Source organism: Cyprinodon variegatus, unplaced genomic scaffold (assembly GCF_000732505.1).
Source record: "Cyprinodon variegatus isolate N-32 unplaced genomic scaffold, C_variegatus-1.0 Scaffold218, whole genome shotgun sequence".
Taxonomy (NCBI): domain Eukaryota; kingdom Metazoa; phylum Chordata; class Actinopteri; order Cyprinodontiformes; family Cyprinodontidae; genus Cyprinodon; species Cyprinodon variegatus.
The window spans coordinates 649,370-666,031 of NW_015150671.1; the positions used below are offsets into that span (position 1 = coordinate 649,370).

General features: G+C 39.5%; 1 protein-coding gene across 1 annotated transcript in view; it reads left to right on the plus strand.

Annotated features, from left to right (window-relative positions):
* The window catches only part of LOC107088440 (palmitoyltransferase ZDHHC5-like), a 16,305-nt gene extending 2,971 nt beyond the window's left edge, over window positions 1–13,334 (plus strand). The window contains exons 2-10 of the mRNA XM_015380607.1: window positions 7,351–7,472; window positions 7,569–7,726; window positions 8,038–8,210; window positions 8,310–8,412; window positions 10,258–10,349; window positions 10,449–10,578; window positions 10,684–10,798; window positions 11,504–11,616; window positions 11,734–13,334. Of these exons, the coding sequence (XP_015236093.1) occupies window positions 7,351–7,472; window positions 7,569–7,726; window positions 8,038–8,210; window positions 8,310–8,412; window positions 10,258–10,349; window positions 10,449–10,578; window positions 10,684–10,798; window positions 11,504–11,616; window positions 11,734–12,981 (2,254 nt within the window). The 3' untranslated portion in view covers window positions 12,982–13,334. The remainder of the gene's footprint in view (window positions 1–7,350; window positions 7,473–7,568; window positions 7,727–8,037; window positions 8,211–8,309; window positions 8,413–10,257; window positions 10,350–10,448; window positions 10,579–10,683; window positions 10,799–11,503; window positions 11,617–11,733) is intronic.
* Window positions 13,335–16,662: the final 3,328 nt, after the last annotated feature.

A 16,662-nucleotide genomic window follows, 5' to 3' on the forward strand; every position in this document is an offset into this window, starting at 1 on the left:
AAAAGGTGAAACCTAAATAGAAAGGATCTAAATAAAGTAGATTTGATGAATGCAGTAATACAGAAGCCAGGATTTTAACAACAGCAAAGCCTGTTAACAGCTTAAGGTAGAGAGCTGTGTATCTGTGTTGGAAAAGGCATAGAGTGGTTCAGTATCATCTTCCTGTAGCGGCCCTGAAATAAACCTTTGGTAAAGGACCTTTTCAGCTCCCTTCACTATCCTCCACAGAACTGTTTTTGCTGCCATGTTGTCAATATCATCTGCAGAATGTAGAAAGGTTGGTTGATTATGGCATCAGCAGCAAATGGTTTAATATTTGAGCATCGATGAGCTCGTAAAGTTTTGCATCCATCCAACCAGTAAGATGGAACACTTCACAACATGGGAGCACACAAGAATAAAAATTGACTTTGCTTTTATATGTTGCTGTGAATTTGAGGCACACACAAAGCACAAGCTTGTGCATCCTTTGCACTTTAATTACTTCCTGTAGAGTGTATATATTAATTTGCTTCTGTACATTTTATGCGTATTTGCATCCCAAATCTGTTCACTAACATAATTCCTGCCTTGAGGCCTGCAGACATAAAACCTGCAGGGACATTACAGATAAAAATCAACCTGCCTCGTTTTTCCTCCCTTCGATATTTATGCAGCTTTTATTGTCAGCAGTTCTGTTTCAGCATCAGTATTGTGAGCATGTAAGCCTCAAAGTATATTTCCTTGGAATATTCAAAGGACAACCTTCAGCTTTACTTTAACAATGATTTTTTTCGTCCTTCACCGCCCGATAACATCCCTTGGTGTGTGATTTCCTGCTTTTGTTCTTCTTTGACGTTGACTTTTGTTCGGAAATACCATTTCCATTTAGGTGTGGTTCATTTAAGCACAGGCGGGCTACAGAATGGAAAAGGTTTGAAAAACCTGTAACATATCAACCTACACTGAAAAAAATAATGCAACCGTGTTTGGCATTTATTTAATCATATTTAGTTACTTTAATACAATTGTTTCATATTAGCAGGGTAGGACATTAAAACAATTGAGTTAAAGTAACTAAAGATGATTAAGTAAATGCCAAAAGCAGTTGCATTATCTTTTTCAGTGTAGATAGGAAAACTTAAGCATTAAGAGGTTATTTTTACTGTTATATCAATGAGAGTAAACACAGATGAGTATATTCTCTCCGTAATGGATTAGTGTTACTCTGGTGTTGGAGTCTATGGTTTCATATAAAAAATGGCCAGCAATTGTATGGATTTGATGCTGATCTGAAGCTCAAATTGAAGCATCATTACAAGGTTGTCACATAAGATCTGTTTATATGTCAAAATCAGCATGCAGCAACGTCAAAGTACCTGCTGCCATCAGACCTATTACTGAACAGTGATGTCAGTGTGTAACACAAACTATTACAGGATTTCATAAATGGGCTCTACAACTCTGTCAACTTGACCGGCCTCACATGTGGCGTCTGCTGTGCCACTGACCCACTGATGGGGGGGATGAGGCCAGTGTGCAGATTGCAGAGCAGCTTATCATTCGGCGTGATTTATTAGAGCTTCGCTCATGCCGTTTCATTAGGTAGGGCTTGTCCAGCGGCGTAATAACCTGTCCCTAGTCTGAAGTGCAGATGGTCTCAGCCTAGTTGATGGAGGGAACAACCCTGTAAAATGGCATCTAATTTGTTTTTTATTCAGATCATTTTTTTTCTATCACAACTTTTGAACAGAAAATTCAGATAGCATTATTTTATCCAAACTGGAAAAATGCTTTAGCACATGTGCAGGTTACTTATATGCCTTTAACTCCTTTTTTATAAGCAAAAGCTGAGAAAAATAGCAGATTATTGGGAGAAAATAGATTCCTCAAATTAAAGGGGACGGACCTCGCATGCTCTCTGTGTTTGGCATCCAATATGAGGACTCCACAATGGACAGGACAAGTAGAAATGGTCTGTAATCCAAAATTTATAATCTAGGGATTACTGTGTTTGCAGCTGGCATGGCATCAGCAGCAAGGACCCCTCCCCTCCCCCTGCTGCCTAAAACAAACCCTGTGCAGAGTTTAGGGATTTCAGCTGAACTGGGTTAAAGTGCAAACATCAGCTAAATGATATAAGTCTAACTCACATTTTTTTTTTTACTCCAGTTTAATTTATTTTAATTGATTTTGGTTTCTCCAGTTTAATGCAGTAATGTCTCCGAAAGGCACTATGTGAGTAACTTTAATTGTCAGTCAAGATATGTGAGGATGCACTATTGTTTGTTCAGTTTAAAGGTAAAGGATAAGAGAATTAATAAAAAACTAAAAGAATAAAAGCTGGTCATACAGTTGAGGTTTAAAATGCTAGTCTCTGGTTAGTCGATCTGAGGCTCCATGTCAGTGTGTGAAACTTTAATAGGTCGGGGATGTAATGAGGAGCTTGACATTGCAAAGCTCTAAAGGTTAGCGACGGGATTTTAAAGTAACACTGCCTGAACTAATGCAGGAAGGACATGTGTCATCCTGTTTGCTCCAGCAATGGTTCTACCTGCAGAGTCTCATACTTATTGAAAGATTAAGATTCTGTTTTTACACTAGCCTTCTAAGTTTTTAAAAAGTTTTTTTATTGAAGCAAACACATAACCTTATTTGGTTAGAACACACTAGACAGCTCAATCTAAAGGCCTCACTCGTCTGACTTTAGAAGTCATGCATACAGGAATATCATTGGCATTCAGTCATTTTTAACGTTTAACTAAAGACATTGTCCCTTTTTTCTGTTTCTTGTCGTGGTGATGATTTGATGATCTTTGTAGTTCTGATTCCTAAAAAGAGCAGCTGCTTGTCATCCAAACAGATACTATAACAGAGGTTTTTGTTTGTTTTTCATAATCTGGCCAAAACAGTGTATGTATAGCAGAAACAGGAATGGTCCTAACACAGCATCCTGAGAGACGCCACATAAAATGGTTATGGAATATGACTGTAGGTTCTGTCTGAAAGGTATTTTATTGTATTTATACATATATAGTTTTAAATATAGTTTTAAAGAAGAAGTAGTAATCCCCTTCTCATTATGCAACCTGTTTAATATTGCCAATAAGAGGAGGATTGGTGTTTGACAGAGGAAATGATTTGGTACAGATGGGCAGTTGCTAAAAATATTCCTTAGATTATTTTGATTTTGAATAATGCAATACTATGTGTTTTTTACATAGAGCTAAAATCTGTGTAATTCAGTTCTGTTTATTTATATTCAGTATATTAAATGTAATTCAAAACTATTTCTATAGCACAGATTAAACTGCATATGTTGGCTGAAATACAAAATCCAGTTCCAATGAAAGATTGAAAATAATTTTCAATTCCGTTCTGATCCCTCTTATGAAAGACTGCAGTTGAGTTCAGCCAATTATTTGATTTGGCCATGCATTTTTTTATTTGAGGAATTGCATTTTCGTGCTTGTAGTCCCTCCTATTTCTAAAAGAGAGCCGGTTGACTGTACTGAGTTACTGCTTTTGTAGCAGCCTTCCATACTGAGTATACACGGGCAATAGTGGAGAAGAAAATTCACTTTAACAAGAAAAAAACCTGCTGAATTTGGCTCGGTGTGAGGAAGCATAAGAGGACACTGTACACAATACAACAACCGCCATGAACCAAAGGGAGCACTGGTCCAGGAGTACTTTTCTATGTTAAAGAAAAGTATGGGAGTGGTGGCTTAATGGTTAGGGCATTGTGCCTGGAATCCAGAAGCTCTGAGTCCAAGCCCCACTCCCACGGACTGCCACTCTGGGTCCCTGAGCAAGGACCCTTATCCCCACACTGCTCTCTGGGCGCCGCACAATGGCAGGCCCTGCTACCCAAGGGGATGGGTTAAATGCAGAGTTAATTTTGTTGCTCTGTACTTGTGACATTGTAATTACAATAAAACCCTGGGAAAAAAAAGTTGAAGAGAAACACCGTATAACATATAGGGCCTGAGCCAGTAGTACAATCTATGTTATGAAAACAGAGTGCCCAGCATATATAGGTTAATTAAAGTCTCTTTATATAATCCAGCAATTCTTTTCCTCTGTCTACGACTGTAACCTGATTATAGTGCCCTCTTTCTAATCTCAGAGTGAAGAGATTTGCTTGTTCAGAGGAACTAAGCACACACACATACCTAACCCTAATACCAACCTAAACTCAATTCACACCTTAGTCTTAAAATGAATTGTTAAGTTTGCGGATGATACTGTCATTGTGAGCTTGCTGGAAGACAGAGAAACAGCACATGGCCCCATCATGGACTATTTCACAAACTGATGTCAGGAAGCCATGCTGGAACTCAATGTCACTAAAACAAAGGACATGTTTATCGATTTTAGGCACAAGACCTGCAACCCCTCTACAACCATTATAAACGGGCAAGACATTGAAATTGTTCATTAGTATAAATATCTTGGGTCTATCATAGATGACAAATTAACTTTCAACAGCAACACAGACATGCTATGTAAGAAAGGGCAGCAGCGCTTATACTGCCTGAGAAAGTTAGCCAGGTTTCAGGTTGACAAAACTCTAATGACCATGTTCTACAGATCTTTTATAGAGGCCATACTTACCTTCTCTGCCATCTGCTGGTACACTCTTCTTAATGAGCAACAAAAATGCCATATCTAAGATTATTAAGGTGTGCAGTAAGATCACGAGTGTTCATCAGAAAAACATGACTGAAATATATGAAGATCAGGTTATCAGGAAGGCTGAGTCCATTTTGGATAATTATACCCATCCCCTACATAACGAATTTCAGTTTCTACCCTCTGGTTCCTGTTTTACATACCCACCAGTTCGGACCAACAGATACAAACACTCCTTTATTCCCTCTGCTCTTCAGCTGTTAAACTCTACCAGGAAAAGCAGATAGCCATATGTTGCATGCATTCAGGCCCCCACACACACACACACACTAGTGTGTGTGTGTGTGGAGGGGTTTTAAAGATCAAACATACACTCATTTTTTAATGGATGAATTTCTGATTTGGTCTTTAATACTATGCCATCTTCAATCAATTAATCTTAACATCCAGACGTTAAGTTCTAATATGCCTCTAATACTCTTGCACTTCAATACCATATGAAGATATCCAGGTTTTAGTTGAAAAAGCTCCAGCCTCACTTTTCATCTAATGCTGGGGCATAAAAAAGAAATCAATCTCAGCTATGGATGTATTTGGATGTGATGAAAAATTAAATGTATAAGGGTTTCAACTTAGAGATACTGTAAATTGCTCCACAACATTTGTCAAAAAAAACCAAAACAACTCTTATATTCCATTTAGCCAACGAGTTGGTGAGAATAATTTTTTAGATGCTTCATCTATGCTGACAAGCATTGACTCACCTGAATCACTAAAAAGCCAGAGGACTTGATTATGGCATCTGAGTCACTGAACTAATAGACTGTGGGCAGATAAATGAGCTTCCATCCTAGAACCATTGTGTGATTGTTTAGTTAAAAAAATCAGCAAAAGGAAATCTTGGAAAAATGTATGTCCTCCATCCTAATACAAGTGTATAAAAAATATGTTAGGCGTGCATTGAAAAACTATGCAATAAGTGGGATTGCATTTGGACCCAAATAAAAGAGTCTTTTGAATTCTCTAATATTAATGGCAAGAGGAGAAATGGTGTGCAGAAAATACTGATGAGAAAGTAATATTCAATTTTAATGTTAAATGTTCAACATTTGTCAGATGTTATACCTGCACATTCAGCTTTGTTTTATTAACAATATAAGGGCACAGAAGTTTGTAGGGTGTAAGTAAGTAAGTAAGGTTTATTTACATAGCACCTTTCTCAGACAAGCATTACAAAGTGTTGTACAATTTGAGTCATAGAATACAATGCAGCACCATATAAAATACAGATAGGAAAAATAAATACAATCATAGCAGCCCTTGATACAATGCGTCTAAAATGCTTGGTTAAAAAAAAAAAAGAATGTTTTTAGTTGATTTTTAAAATCATCCACGGAGTTCACCAAGTGCAGGTAAAGTGCTAGTGCATTCCACAGTCTGGGTGCGACAGCTTGGAAGGATCTATCACCTCACATCCTAAAATGGGTTTAAGGGACCATTAAAAAGCTCTGTTCAGCAGATCTCTGCGAGCAGAAAAGTGAGGCTGAATCAAGTCGCAAATGTTAGAGGGAGCCTGTCCATGCAGGGCTCTAAAGGTCAGGAGCAGAATTTGATGTTTATGCTGTATTCAATGGGAAGCCAGTGTTGGCTCTTCTGGTTGTACGTGTCAAGATCCTTGCTGCAGAATTTTGCACTAGCTGCAGTCGAGCTAGGCCTTTTTTGTCCAGACAAGAGAACAGGGTATTGAACCTGGATAACTTTTCACCTTTACAGATTATTAATCAAAGATTAATCACTGAAAAATATATGTCTTAGAAAATATATTTCTCTTGTTTTACCTTACCGCCTCCAGGTTTAAACTTATGTAAACCCCCAACACCCACCCCTCAACACACGCACACATACCTCACCTTTTAAAATGTTGAAAATGAATTTGAGCCTCTGCTTCATTTACGTCAGTTCAACATTTAAATCATATAACAATTCCCTCAAACCTTCCAGCCTTGCTTTCACATTTTTGTATGTTTGCCAGTTGCATCAGACAGTAGCCTTCTTCTAGGCCTGATCAGCATCCTCCATGAGAAATACAGCCTGATAGCTAAGTGTACTAAAAAATTCAGGTCTATATGTAAAATGCACGTGGTGAATGGTGGCTTCTTACTCCTGCAGTTAGTATCTCTTATACATTCCCAAGTATAAAAAAAACATAAATATAGGCGAGCACACCTGCTTAAAAACTGGTTCTTTGAATCTGTATTATACCGATATATTTTCCCCTGCTACGTTTGAAGTCCATTGTAAAATACTTTCTCTAAAATCTCTTCATCTTAATTCATTTTTACTCCAAACAATCTTCCTGAAAACTATCTTATGTTGAACCATCCTTCCTCAATGTAAAATGATCAAGGCTGTGTGGCCCTGATGGAGGCAGACAGTGTCTTAGCTTGAAGCTTATACAGACCTCCTTATTTAATCCTTTGCTGCTGGTGCTGGTGAGTACACACTAATACATGCTTATCCCTTACTGTAAACAATTACTTTTGTGATCCACAACTCTCATCAGACTAAATAGGATGGAGATGATCCTCTAAAGTCTTTTCTGTTGCCTTGATTTTGGAGCGTTTAAGGAACGGGGGGAAATTCTTATTTGCAGCAATGACTTTGCTTTCAACACAAGTGCAGAAAACAGGTTTTCTTCTTTCTCTCTTGTGTGTGTGTGTGCGTGCATATATTCAGATGCCCGTGGCTGGCTGTGACCATCTGCCCTGCCATCCCACCATGCTGCGCTGTCCTTTTTCTTTTCGTGCTTGCCAACTTCACCATGGCCACCTTCATGGATGCCGGGATTCTCCCTGTAGGTCAGTAGTCACACCCGTGTTACTTTTCCAATAATATTTTCTTTTTTATACAAAAGCCTTACTTTATTAGTTTTATTTGTTTTGGTTATTTTTTAGCTGGCGAGGATGAAGACAAGGAGGATGAATTTCGTGCTCCGTTGTACAAGAACGTGGATGTGAAGGGCATCCAGGTGAGGATGAAGTGGTGTGCATCGTGCCACTTCTACAGACCTCCGCGCTGCTCCCACTGCAGCGTCTGCGATCGCTGTGTGGAGGTGAGTACATATTTAAAAAGATTCAACACTAACAGTTACAAAAAACCGTAGTACAGATTAGGATTAGTGAAAGTAATTAGAGAGCTTTAAAAAAAAATAATTGCAGCTGTGTAGAGTAGATTTCTGCAGGATGAGTGATGGGCAGAGGGGGAGATCTCGTTAATCAGGCAAATCCTTTTCTCAGATCCCTGCTATTGCTGTAGAAATACAATAAATAAAACAACTATATTTAGAAAGTAGAGTGGATATCCGACAAGGTCCAAATGAGTATTTTGGGATTAAACATGCCATGTGTCATTTTTTCCCCCCAGGATTTTGACCATCACTGTCCATGGGTGAACAACTGCATTGGGAGACGAAACTACCGCTACTTCTTCCTGTTTCTCTTGTCTCTCACTGTTCACATGATCGTTGTGTTCACCTTTGGCCTCATTTATGTCCTGCACCACATGGAAGATTTATGGAAGCTCCATTGCCTCGTCACGTATCCTTGTGACTAGTCTCCAATTCTGCCCATCTGTGCTTATTTTTGCAAATTAAAGCTAAATGTGAAAAAGTTTTCCATAACAGACATAATTTGCAGTTTGGTAGTGATCAGTATATCTGGCCTGTTTCTGATACCAGTGCTGGGTCTCACTGGTTTCCACCTGTACCTGGTGTCCAGAGGTCGGACCACAAATGAACAAGTAAGAGGGTTTTCAGATAAACATCATGATCATTTATCTTTTAAAATGCAGAGCTTTGAAAGAGCATCTATTTGGGTGTCATGTGACAGACCTACACACTGTTGCAAAGTAGAAGGAAAATAATTTGTATTTTTTTGAAACTGCAGAATTGTTTAGCAAGTAAAATAACTAATAATCACTTCCAGATTTCACTCTACTGTGAACACTACACCCCTGTGATCTAATCTCAGTATAATGTCAGATTGTCTTCGAAGGCTATCGGGGTCTTTTTTTCTTTGTGGCGAACAGGTCATGGATGAAGTTGTGGAGACTTTTAAAGCAGGTTTGGGATATAAAAACATCTCTAGTGATGATGAAAACTCACTAACACGGTTTAATCCTACATTTTATGGAAAGAGGAGGTCAACACTGCAAATCTGCCAGATGGCTATCCACCTACACTGACATAGCTGGACAAAGAAAGCTTTATTTAGAGAGGCAGCCAAGAGGCTTATGGTAACTCTGAAGAAAGCTGCAAAGATTACACTGATCTAGTCTTTATGAAAAAGTGATTTGGTCAAATTAAACTACAGGTGAAAATTTTAACATATATTGAAACTTCTATTTGGGCCTGAAGGCTGACATTGCATTTGAGCCTAAGCATCCTACTCACACTGTAGAACATAGCGGTGGCAGCATCATGCTGTGGCGTCTGCCACAGCTAAAGAGACAAGAAAGATGATAAGAGCTGACAGGGAAGTTGAATTGAGTAAAACAGAACAATGCTAAGGAAAACCTAGCCTCGTGAGACCATCCTGATCTTGCGAGCTTTCAAGGTTTCACTCGCAAATCAGTCTGGAGACTCTCCGTTAAAGAAAATTTGGAGCAGTTCACCAAACGAACGTCCAATCAGCGTTGGCTTTGAGGCGGGTTGAGGTGTGACGCAACGAGAAGCGCGACCATTCAGTCTAAAGAACATGGCGGCTTCAGCCGATGAAACTAGCGTTAGCGTGGCTATCGAGCAAGTTTTAATTACAGAGTATTTCTTCACTGAAAGAAGAGCAAAACACTGCTCTGGAGGCTTTTCTCAGAGGAAAAGATGTTTTTGCTCTTCTCCCGACTGGTTTCGGCAAGAGTAGCCTGGCTTGTGGTTGTGTTTTCGTCGTCGCTCTGTTAGTACGTCATATGCTTCGTTGATCTGATTGGTTTATGTGGCCCGTCTATCACCAACATAGGCCAATCAGCTAACCAGTATTTTCCCCCTTTCCCAAAATTACTTCAACGGGAGGTTTCCAGATGGATATGCGGAGCAAATCCATCTGGCGGAGTCAGGTTAAGGAAAACCTGCTGGGGGTTAAAAAAGATTTGAGATGTCTTAAAGGTTCCCTGTTTCTGCAGCTGCAATGAAATGATGAAAGCATATTTAAATTTTAGAACGGAATATAAATGTCAATACTTGCGGTCACAAATGACCTATATCCCCTCTGACTGAGCTTTAGCTGTTCAGGGAAAAATAATATGGAAAGATTGAAGTTTTTAAAAGCATATTCTGGTAGACAGTAATCCCAGAGCACCAGCAGATGTAATGGCAGCAAGAGATAGTTCTGCAAAATCTTGACTCCAGGGGATAAATACAGCTGCATATCAGAGTATTCAGATTATTGCTGTTTAAAATAAATTTAACATGAAGCTTAATCCTTCTGGTCTACAGTTATGCACCACCTTGTCCTGGTATATCACACCAAATCCTTATAAAACACAGTGAGGTTTGTCTTTGTGACATGACAACATTAGACAGATGTTAGAGGATTTTAATAATACACACATCTACACAGCATGTTTATTTGTCTCTGCATGTTTCCACAGGTAACTGGCAAGTTTCAAGGAGGATTAAACCCTTTTACACGGGGCTGTTGTAGCAACATGGAGCATCTTATCTGCAGTCCCATTTCACCAAAGTATGAAGCATATATTTCTTACCTTGTCTGCATCTTTGTTATTAGCCCTGTGTCTCACTCACTAAGGCTTTGGTTCCTTGCTCTGTGTTGGCAAACCAGTTACACATCGAGGTCCTACAAGAAAGCAGTCATTCATGTGCGACCTCCTTTCCTGAGGCCAGAGATTGACGGGCAGATGCCGATGAAAATAAGGGACAACGGGATCCAAAGTCTAGCAATACAGGATAAGGTATGCAAGAACAATTAGGTATTTAAGGGCTGTGTCCTCAGCTGTCAAGAGATTTGAGTTGTAACCCTCACATCTCTGCCTCTTTGTGTTTACTTCTCTCTCCAGCAATCCTCGGCTGGATCCGTCGAGCTGTCAGACATCAAACAGCTAAAACATCCGCCACCGCTGCCTCCAAAACCAGATCGCGGTCTGCTGAAAAGCCAAGTTGCTGCCATGGATGGTGCGCATGAATTACAAAAATGCATTCAAGCATAACCTCTGATAACCAGATGCAGTTTTCCAGATACAATTTCATAAGCTGTATTAACTTGCAGTTCTTTGCAGGAGGAGATATAAGCGCCGAATACTTATAAACTTTTGTCCTCCATGAGGAGGTCCAGGGGACACTGGAGGGAATGCCTCAGGCTTAAATAACATCCTCTACTATCAATTGGTCACCTAAAGTTTAAAACACAACCTGTTAAGGGAATAATAGGACATATAGAATTGGCAGCCTCTTACAATTTTTCTTTAAGGATAATCTGAAGGAGACTCTGATCAGCAGATGAAATCTATGCCCACAGCATGATGCTGCCAGTACCTTTTTTTCCTTGGGGGGATGTGGGTGGTGTGAAGAGATCCTTTTTCAATTGTTTTGTTTGGCTCACAATCTTGTTTTCCAGGTCGGCAGTAATGGTCAATTTTAGCAGAGCTACTTTTTTCATGTGGAAGTCACCTCTTTCTCTCTGGGTATTTTGCAACAACCTAACCCTGCATTAAAATCCTGAACAAAGCACTTTTCTGTCCTGTAGGAAGTATTAGATTAAGATGCATCCCTTGCCCCTTAAATCGCACCTTTAAAAATTTATTTTCTACAATCCTGTTGCATATTTTACTATATATTTGCAGGTCCATGCATATCAATCCTAAGTGACCTATTTTTCAGATGTGGGACATCACACCAAATCCATCATTCCTGTTTCTATTCCAACTGTGCCACAGCTTCGCCCCGTTCTGGAGGCCATCTCCAGGGGATCCTCACCCATTCCTCCAGAGCAGGTGACTTTCTTTTAAAGCCCCTTTTTTAACTGAGGAATTAATACTTCCTATTTTGATTCATGGTTTTGATGGATGTCTGAAAGAAGGTGCTGTGTGTTTTTTTGTGTTGATACGTAGCTGCTAAAGGCATCAGAGCAGCAAGGCAACAACAAAGGCCCTGACCTCTGCTCTAACCCCAGAGAAAGCCCTGCGAGAGGCAACCACCAGGCCAGTGTGCCTGTCCAAGCTCCCCTCCTGCCCTCTACAGTCTCCAGCTCTTTACAACTTAACTCTCTGACACTTAGCTCTCGTTCCCTCAACCTAAAACACAGCAGCCGATATGCATCTAATTGTGCTGCTGGGAGCATCACTACTTCCAGTATGTTGGCAAACCAGTCCAGCAGCAGTGGGAATGGCAAACCCTCCTTTGATAACCTGATCAGTCCTGCAGACCCTCAGTTCGTGGCCCAAAGAGGGGCTCCTGCAGTCAGCTACCACTCTCACTTAATGGCCCATGGCGCAGAGGGAGCTATGCAGCGTCCGTCCCCTCACTCTTACAGTCCTGTGTTTATGGGGGTTACTAGACAATCTCCCCAACCAAGAGATTCCACTTCAAGGGATCCCTCACCTTCTTTACCAGGTTTCCTTCAGAGAGATTCTTCTCCAGCCTATCATGGACTTTTAACAAGAGACCTTCAATCCCAGAGCATAGCGACACGAGATGTGCCCCCTCCAGGTCTGCTGATGCGAGATATGACTTCTCTAGGTTTTCAAGACAACCTTAGAGATCTTTATCCACAGGACATGACACTTCCAATGTCCGCTGCTGCACGCTATGACAATTTTTCAAAAACAATCATGGCTTCCATCCAGGAGAGACGGGAGCAGGAGGAGAGGGCGGGAAAGTTCCACGTCAATGCCAGATCCCAGGCGCTCTACGGCCCAGATGTTGGAATCTATGACATCCCCAGCAGGAGGAGTCTACCACCGGATAACATTCGTCCTGCCGGTTCTCGCGGACCAACGCCACCAGCCTACGGCTCCAGAGAGTTCCTGATGAGCACGGGAATACTGGGATATGGTATGAGGACCTCGCCTCTCTCCAGTTCTTCCACATCATCCTTGACCCGTGGTCCAAAAACCTCCAGCTCCCCTCTGCAGAGCAGCAGCAGCAGCCTGCAGAGCAAGGGCCGCTCTTCGTCTCCTGCTTACGGTCCTCCTGAGAGACACAACCAGGGACCACCAACCTCCACATCCACTCTGCCCCGTTTGACCTCCACCACCTATCCCACACCCCCCTACACTTCCTACGCAACTGCAAAGCGCTCGTCACTCCCGTTTTCTTCCGAAGGGAAGGAGTCCTTCCCCCTGGGAGTCCTGAAATAAGAACATATTCCAGGCTTTCAACCCTGCGAAAAAATCATCTATGCAGTGTTTGTCTCAGTTTTCTCAGCTCCAGCTTGTTCGTTTGTTTTGTAAATAAGAGGCCATTTGGAGCTTTCTTGTGTGGAAGAATGTGTGAAAAACAAAATGCACACAGTGTTGAGCTTGGAAGTATTTATACGGCAGGAGAACTTTGAATCTCAGGATATCTGTGCCTCCTCATTACGGGAAGCACGACTAAATGAAAGCAGAAGAGCTAAATAATAGATAAAGATTGAATTTGATCTGTTTGTTTGAGTTTTGATATTGTAAAACATTTGTGAAACCATATCATTGAAATTGTCTTATACCCTTCAAAAAACAATTCATATACATTTTGTAATTATTTCTAATAATAAACTTATTTTGTAATTTTCCCTTCAGTTTTATTGCTATTTGGGAATGTGGACCGGGACTTCGGGGACTTACTGGTTCGTCTGAAAGTACAACTAGAGAAAGATGTGATTAAAATCCAAAATTTAAATTAATCGATAGGAAAATATTACGATTTAACATGAAGTATTTGACTATAACACCCATTTTCACATTTGAAGATGATTTGTGAAGCTGGTGCACTTTATAAACTAACTACTGTATGAGGAAAGTCTACAGATATATCTCAAGAGAGCCAAGAATTACTAATTTGGAGAATGATCCTAATTGATTGAAGACATCAGAGTCCGTGTTTCAGAGCAGTCGTCACAAAGCCCTGATCTCACTCCTGAAGAATACTTGAGGTTTAAGCTGGAAAGGTGTGTGTTATCAAAGCAGCATAAGAAATCTGACTCAGGTACACCAGTTCTATCAATCAGCAGTAACGGCCATCAATTCAGCAAACTGTTAAAAGAATCCCTTTAATGTAAATATAGACAAAATGTTATTCATTTTACATATAGTATGCACATAACTGTGTGTTTCAATGGCATATGCCGACAGAAAATACATTATAGCTGCAATACAAATATAGATTTTTGAGCATATCTTTTAATAACACTGTAAATGTTATTTTCTGCACCATGTTTGTGCATGGCGCCCTCTAGTGGACAGCTTCAGGTGGTGACATGTCAGGCTGCAAGGAAAGGAAATTCAGGGTTTTTTTTTTTGCAGAAAAGTACATTGGGAAATAAAAACACACAGGCAGACTCCACATAAAAAAAGGGTACGTAACAAATATATAAGAAAAACAAATAAAAAACAACATATGTATGACCTGATTCAAGTCTATGTAAAGCATTCTTAGACTATGTAGATCATTCTTCTGGTTCAGGCTACTACAGGTTCACACTGTTAGGGAGTCATAAAATACAGCAAACTAATTAATTCCTTACGTTTGCAGTCGGAAAACATTTTAGCCACTCTTCAACAATTTACACTAAGATCAGCGGGCGGTAATATTTCACCATTGTTTCATTAAGCTGTAATATGTCTTTTAAAGTAAAGAACCTCATGCTGGAAAAGGTTAAGCATTAAAAAAAAACATTACGTATTAAAGTTTTGACATATTTAACATATCTGAAGAAGTTAAGAGAAAAGTAATAATCTGCACCTTGCATTATGCATAAATTCGCTGTTAAGAATAAGGACAATTATTATTTTTTAATATACTTTAATTTTCTTTAATAGCATTTTTTAAATTAGGTTTATTCCCTTTGAGATAAAATATCTCTTTTTTAAACAGAGACCTGCGCCAGAAGGCAGCAGCACAGTTCTATTGCTAAAAACAACAAAGAATTACAATTTACAAAATAAATACAATTTACATTAACATGTAAATTATGGTAGAGTCATAATTCAATGTTGCTTGCTCATAGTTTAGTGTTTCCTCAGAAGCACAAGCAATAAAATTGACCCCTACTTCCCAACCGCTAACCCTAACCCAGAGGTGGTTAACAGACCATGTGGGCAAGTAAAAAAAAAAAATGAAGCTGTTTTTTTCATTTTCTAATAATGTAAAATTAGTCAATTAGTTGTTGCCTTTTAAGTAAACCCCTACATTTACAGATGATGAATAATAAACAACCAAGACTGGACCATCTACACAGATATGATTGGTGCTTGGATGGAGAAAAAATTATGGACTTAACTCGACATAAAGCACAATTTAACTTTCTGCTTCAGCCCCTCAAAAAAGACAAATCTGCAAATCCATCCATCCATTTTCCATCATGCTTATCCCAAGAGGGGTTGCGACGGGTGCTGGTGCCTATCTCCAGCTGTCTATGGGCAAGAGGCAGGGTACACCCTGGACAGGTAGCCAGTCCATCGCAGGGCAACACAGAGACAAACAGGACATACAACCATTTACACAAACCTAAGGAGAATTTAGATTAACCAATTAACCAAACAGCCATGTTTTTGAACTGTGGGAGGAAGCCGGAGTACCCAGAGAGAACCCACACATGCACGGAGAACATGCAAACTCCGTGCAGAATGAGCCGGGCCGGGATTTAAACCTGGAACCATCTTGCTGCAAGGCAATTGCTTCCCACTGCGCCACTGAGCAGCCCTATCTAATCTGCAAATCGTTTTCAATAAATCCTTTTACCAGGGACATATAATTCAAACGAGATGTATTTTAATTTATATGTGCATTTGTTTGTTAGATTAAAGTCTATGGCAGAATGATCATTAAAAGATTCTATATGTTACTAAAAATGATTATACCCTTATGTTGCCATTAAGCCATTATTCCTTTTCTGGGTAAAATAAAATAAGTGAGCAAATTAATTAGAATTTATTTGACAGTTCAAAAATGAACTGAATCTTTAAGGCATTATCTAATTTCTTTTAAGTTCTAGTTAAAGACTTAATTTCTTTATTCTGGAAGAGAACTTCCTCAATAATCAATCAAAGAATGAATTATTAAAATGATTCACCCCCCATGGTGACTGATGCTACTGATTTTTGTTGGATAGCCTCAAGATTATAAAACAAGGGACAGATGTGGGTTGTAATCCCACAGTTTCATTGTTTGCTTAAGGAAGCAATGGTAAAGGAGAAGCGATTTAGTTCAATTGTTGTTATGTGGTTGGATGACTCACTGAGAGGGAGTAGAAGCCATTTCTGAAGTGTCTGAGTTTTGAGTGTTCTCAGCAGCCTTGCCTTTGAAACTTAGACTAAAAGAAAACAATATCCAGGCAGTGACCTTCACACGCTTCACTCTCCTTATCAAAGACTCAAAGTCAGAATTCTGCTGGACAATTCCACCAAGTTCTCCTTGAATATTTACAACTTTTATACATATAATGTACAAAATAGATGTATATCCGTGTATGTGCAAAATGAATAACAGACTACTCCTCCATTAGTTAAATATAATGGCATGTCTGTGAGTTTCTTCTATTTCTGCCATGCTACAAACACAAATTCTTTTTCGATATATGTATTTGTGAAGTTGGTGGAAGAGAAAATACGGTTTTGAAAACATTTACAAGAAAAAATGCGAGAACTGTGGTCTGCATTTGTGTCAGCCACATGTACTCTGATACCCTTGAAAAGAATATAGTGAGACCATTTTTATAATGTTTTTCAAAACTGACTTTTTTATGACTAAATTTTAGATTTGTTTTATTGTTTTGCTTCTCTTTCTTACGTCTGTGTTCCTGATTATTTTTCTGTTATATTTTTGAGCAGCTGGTTATGCTT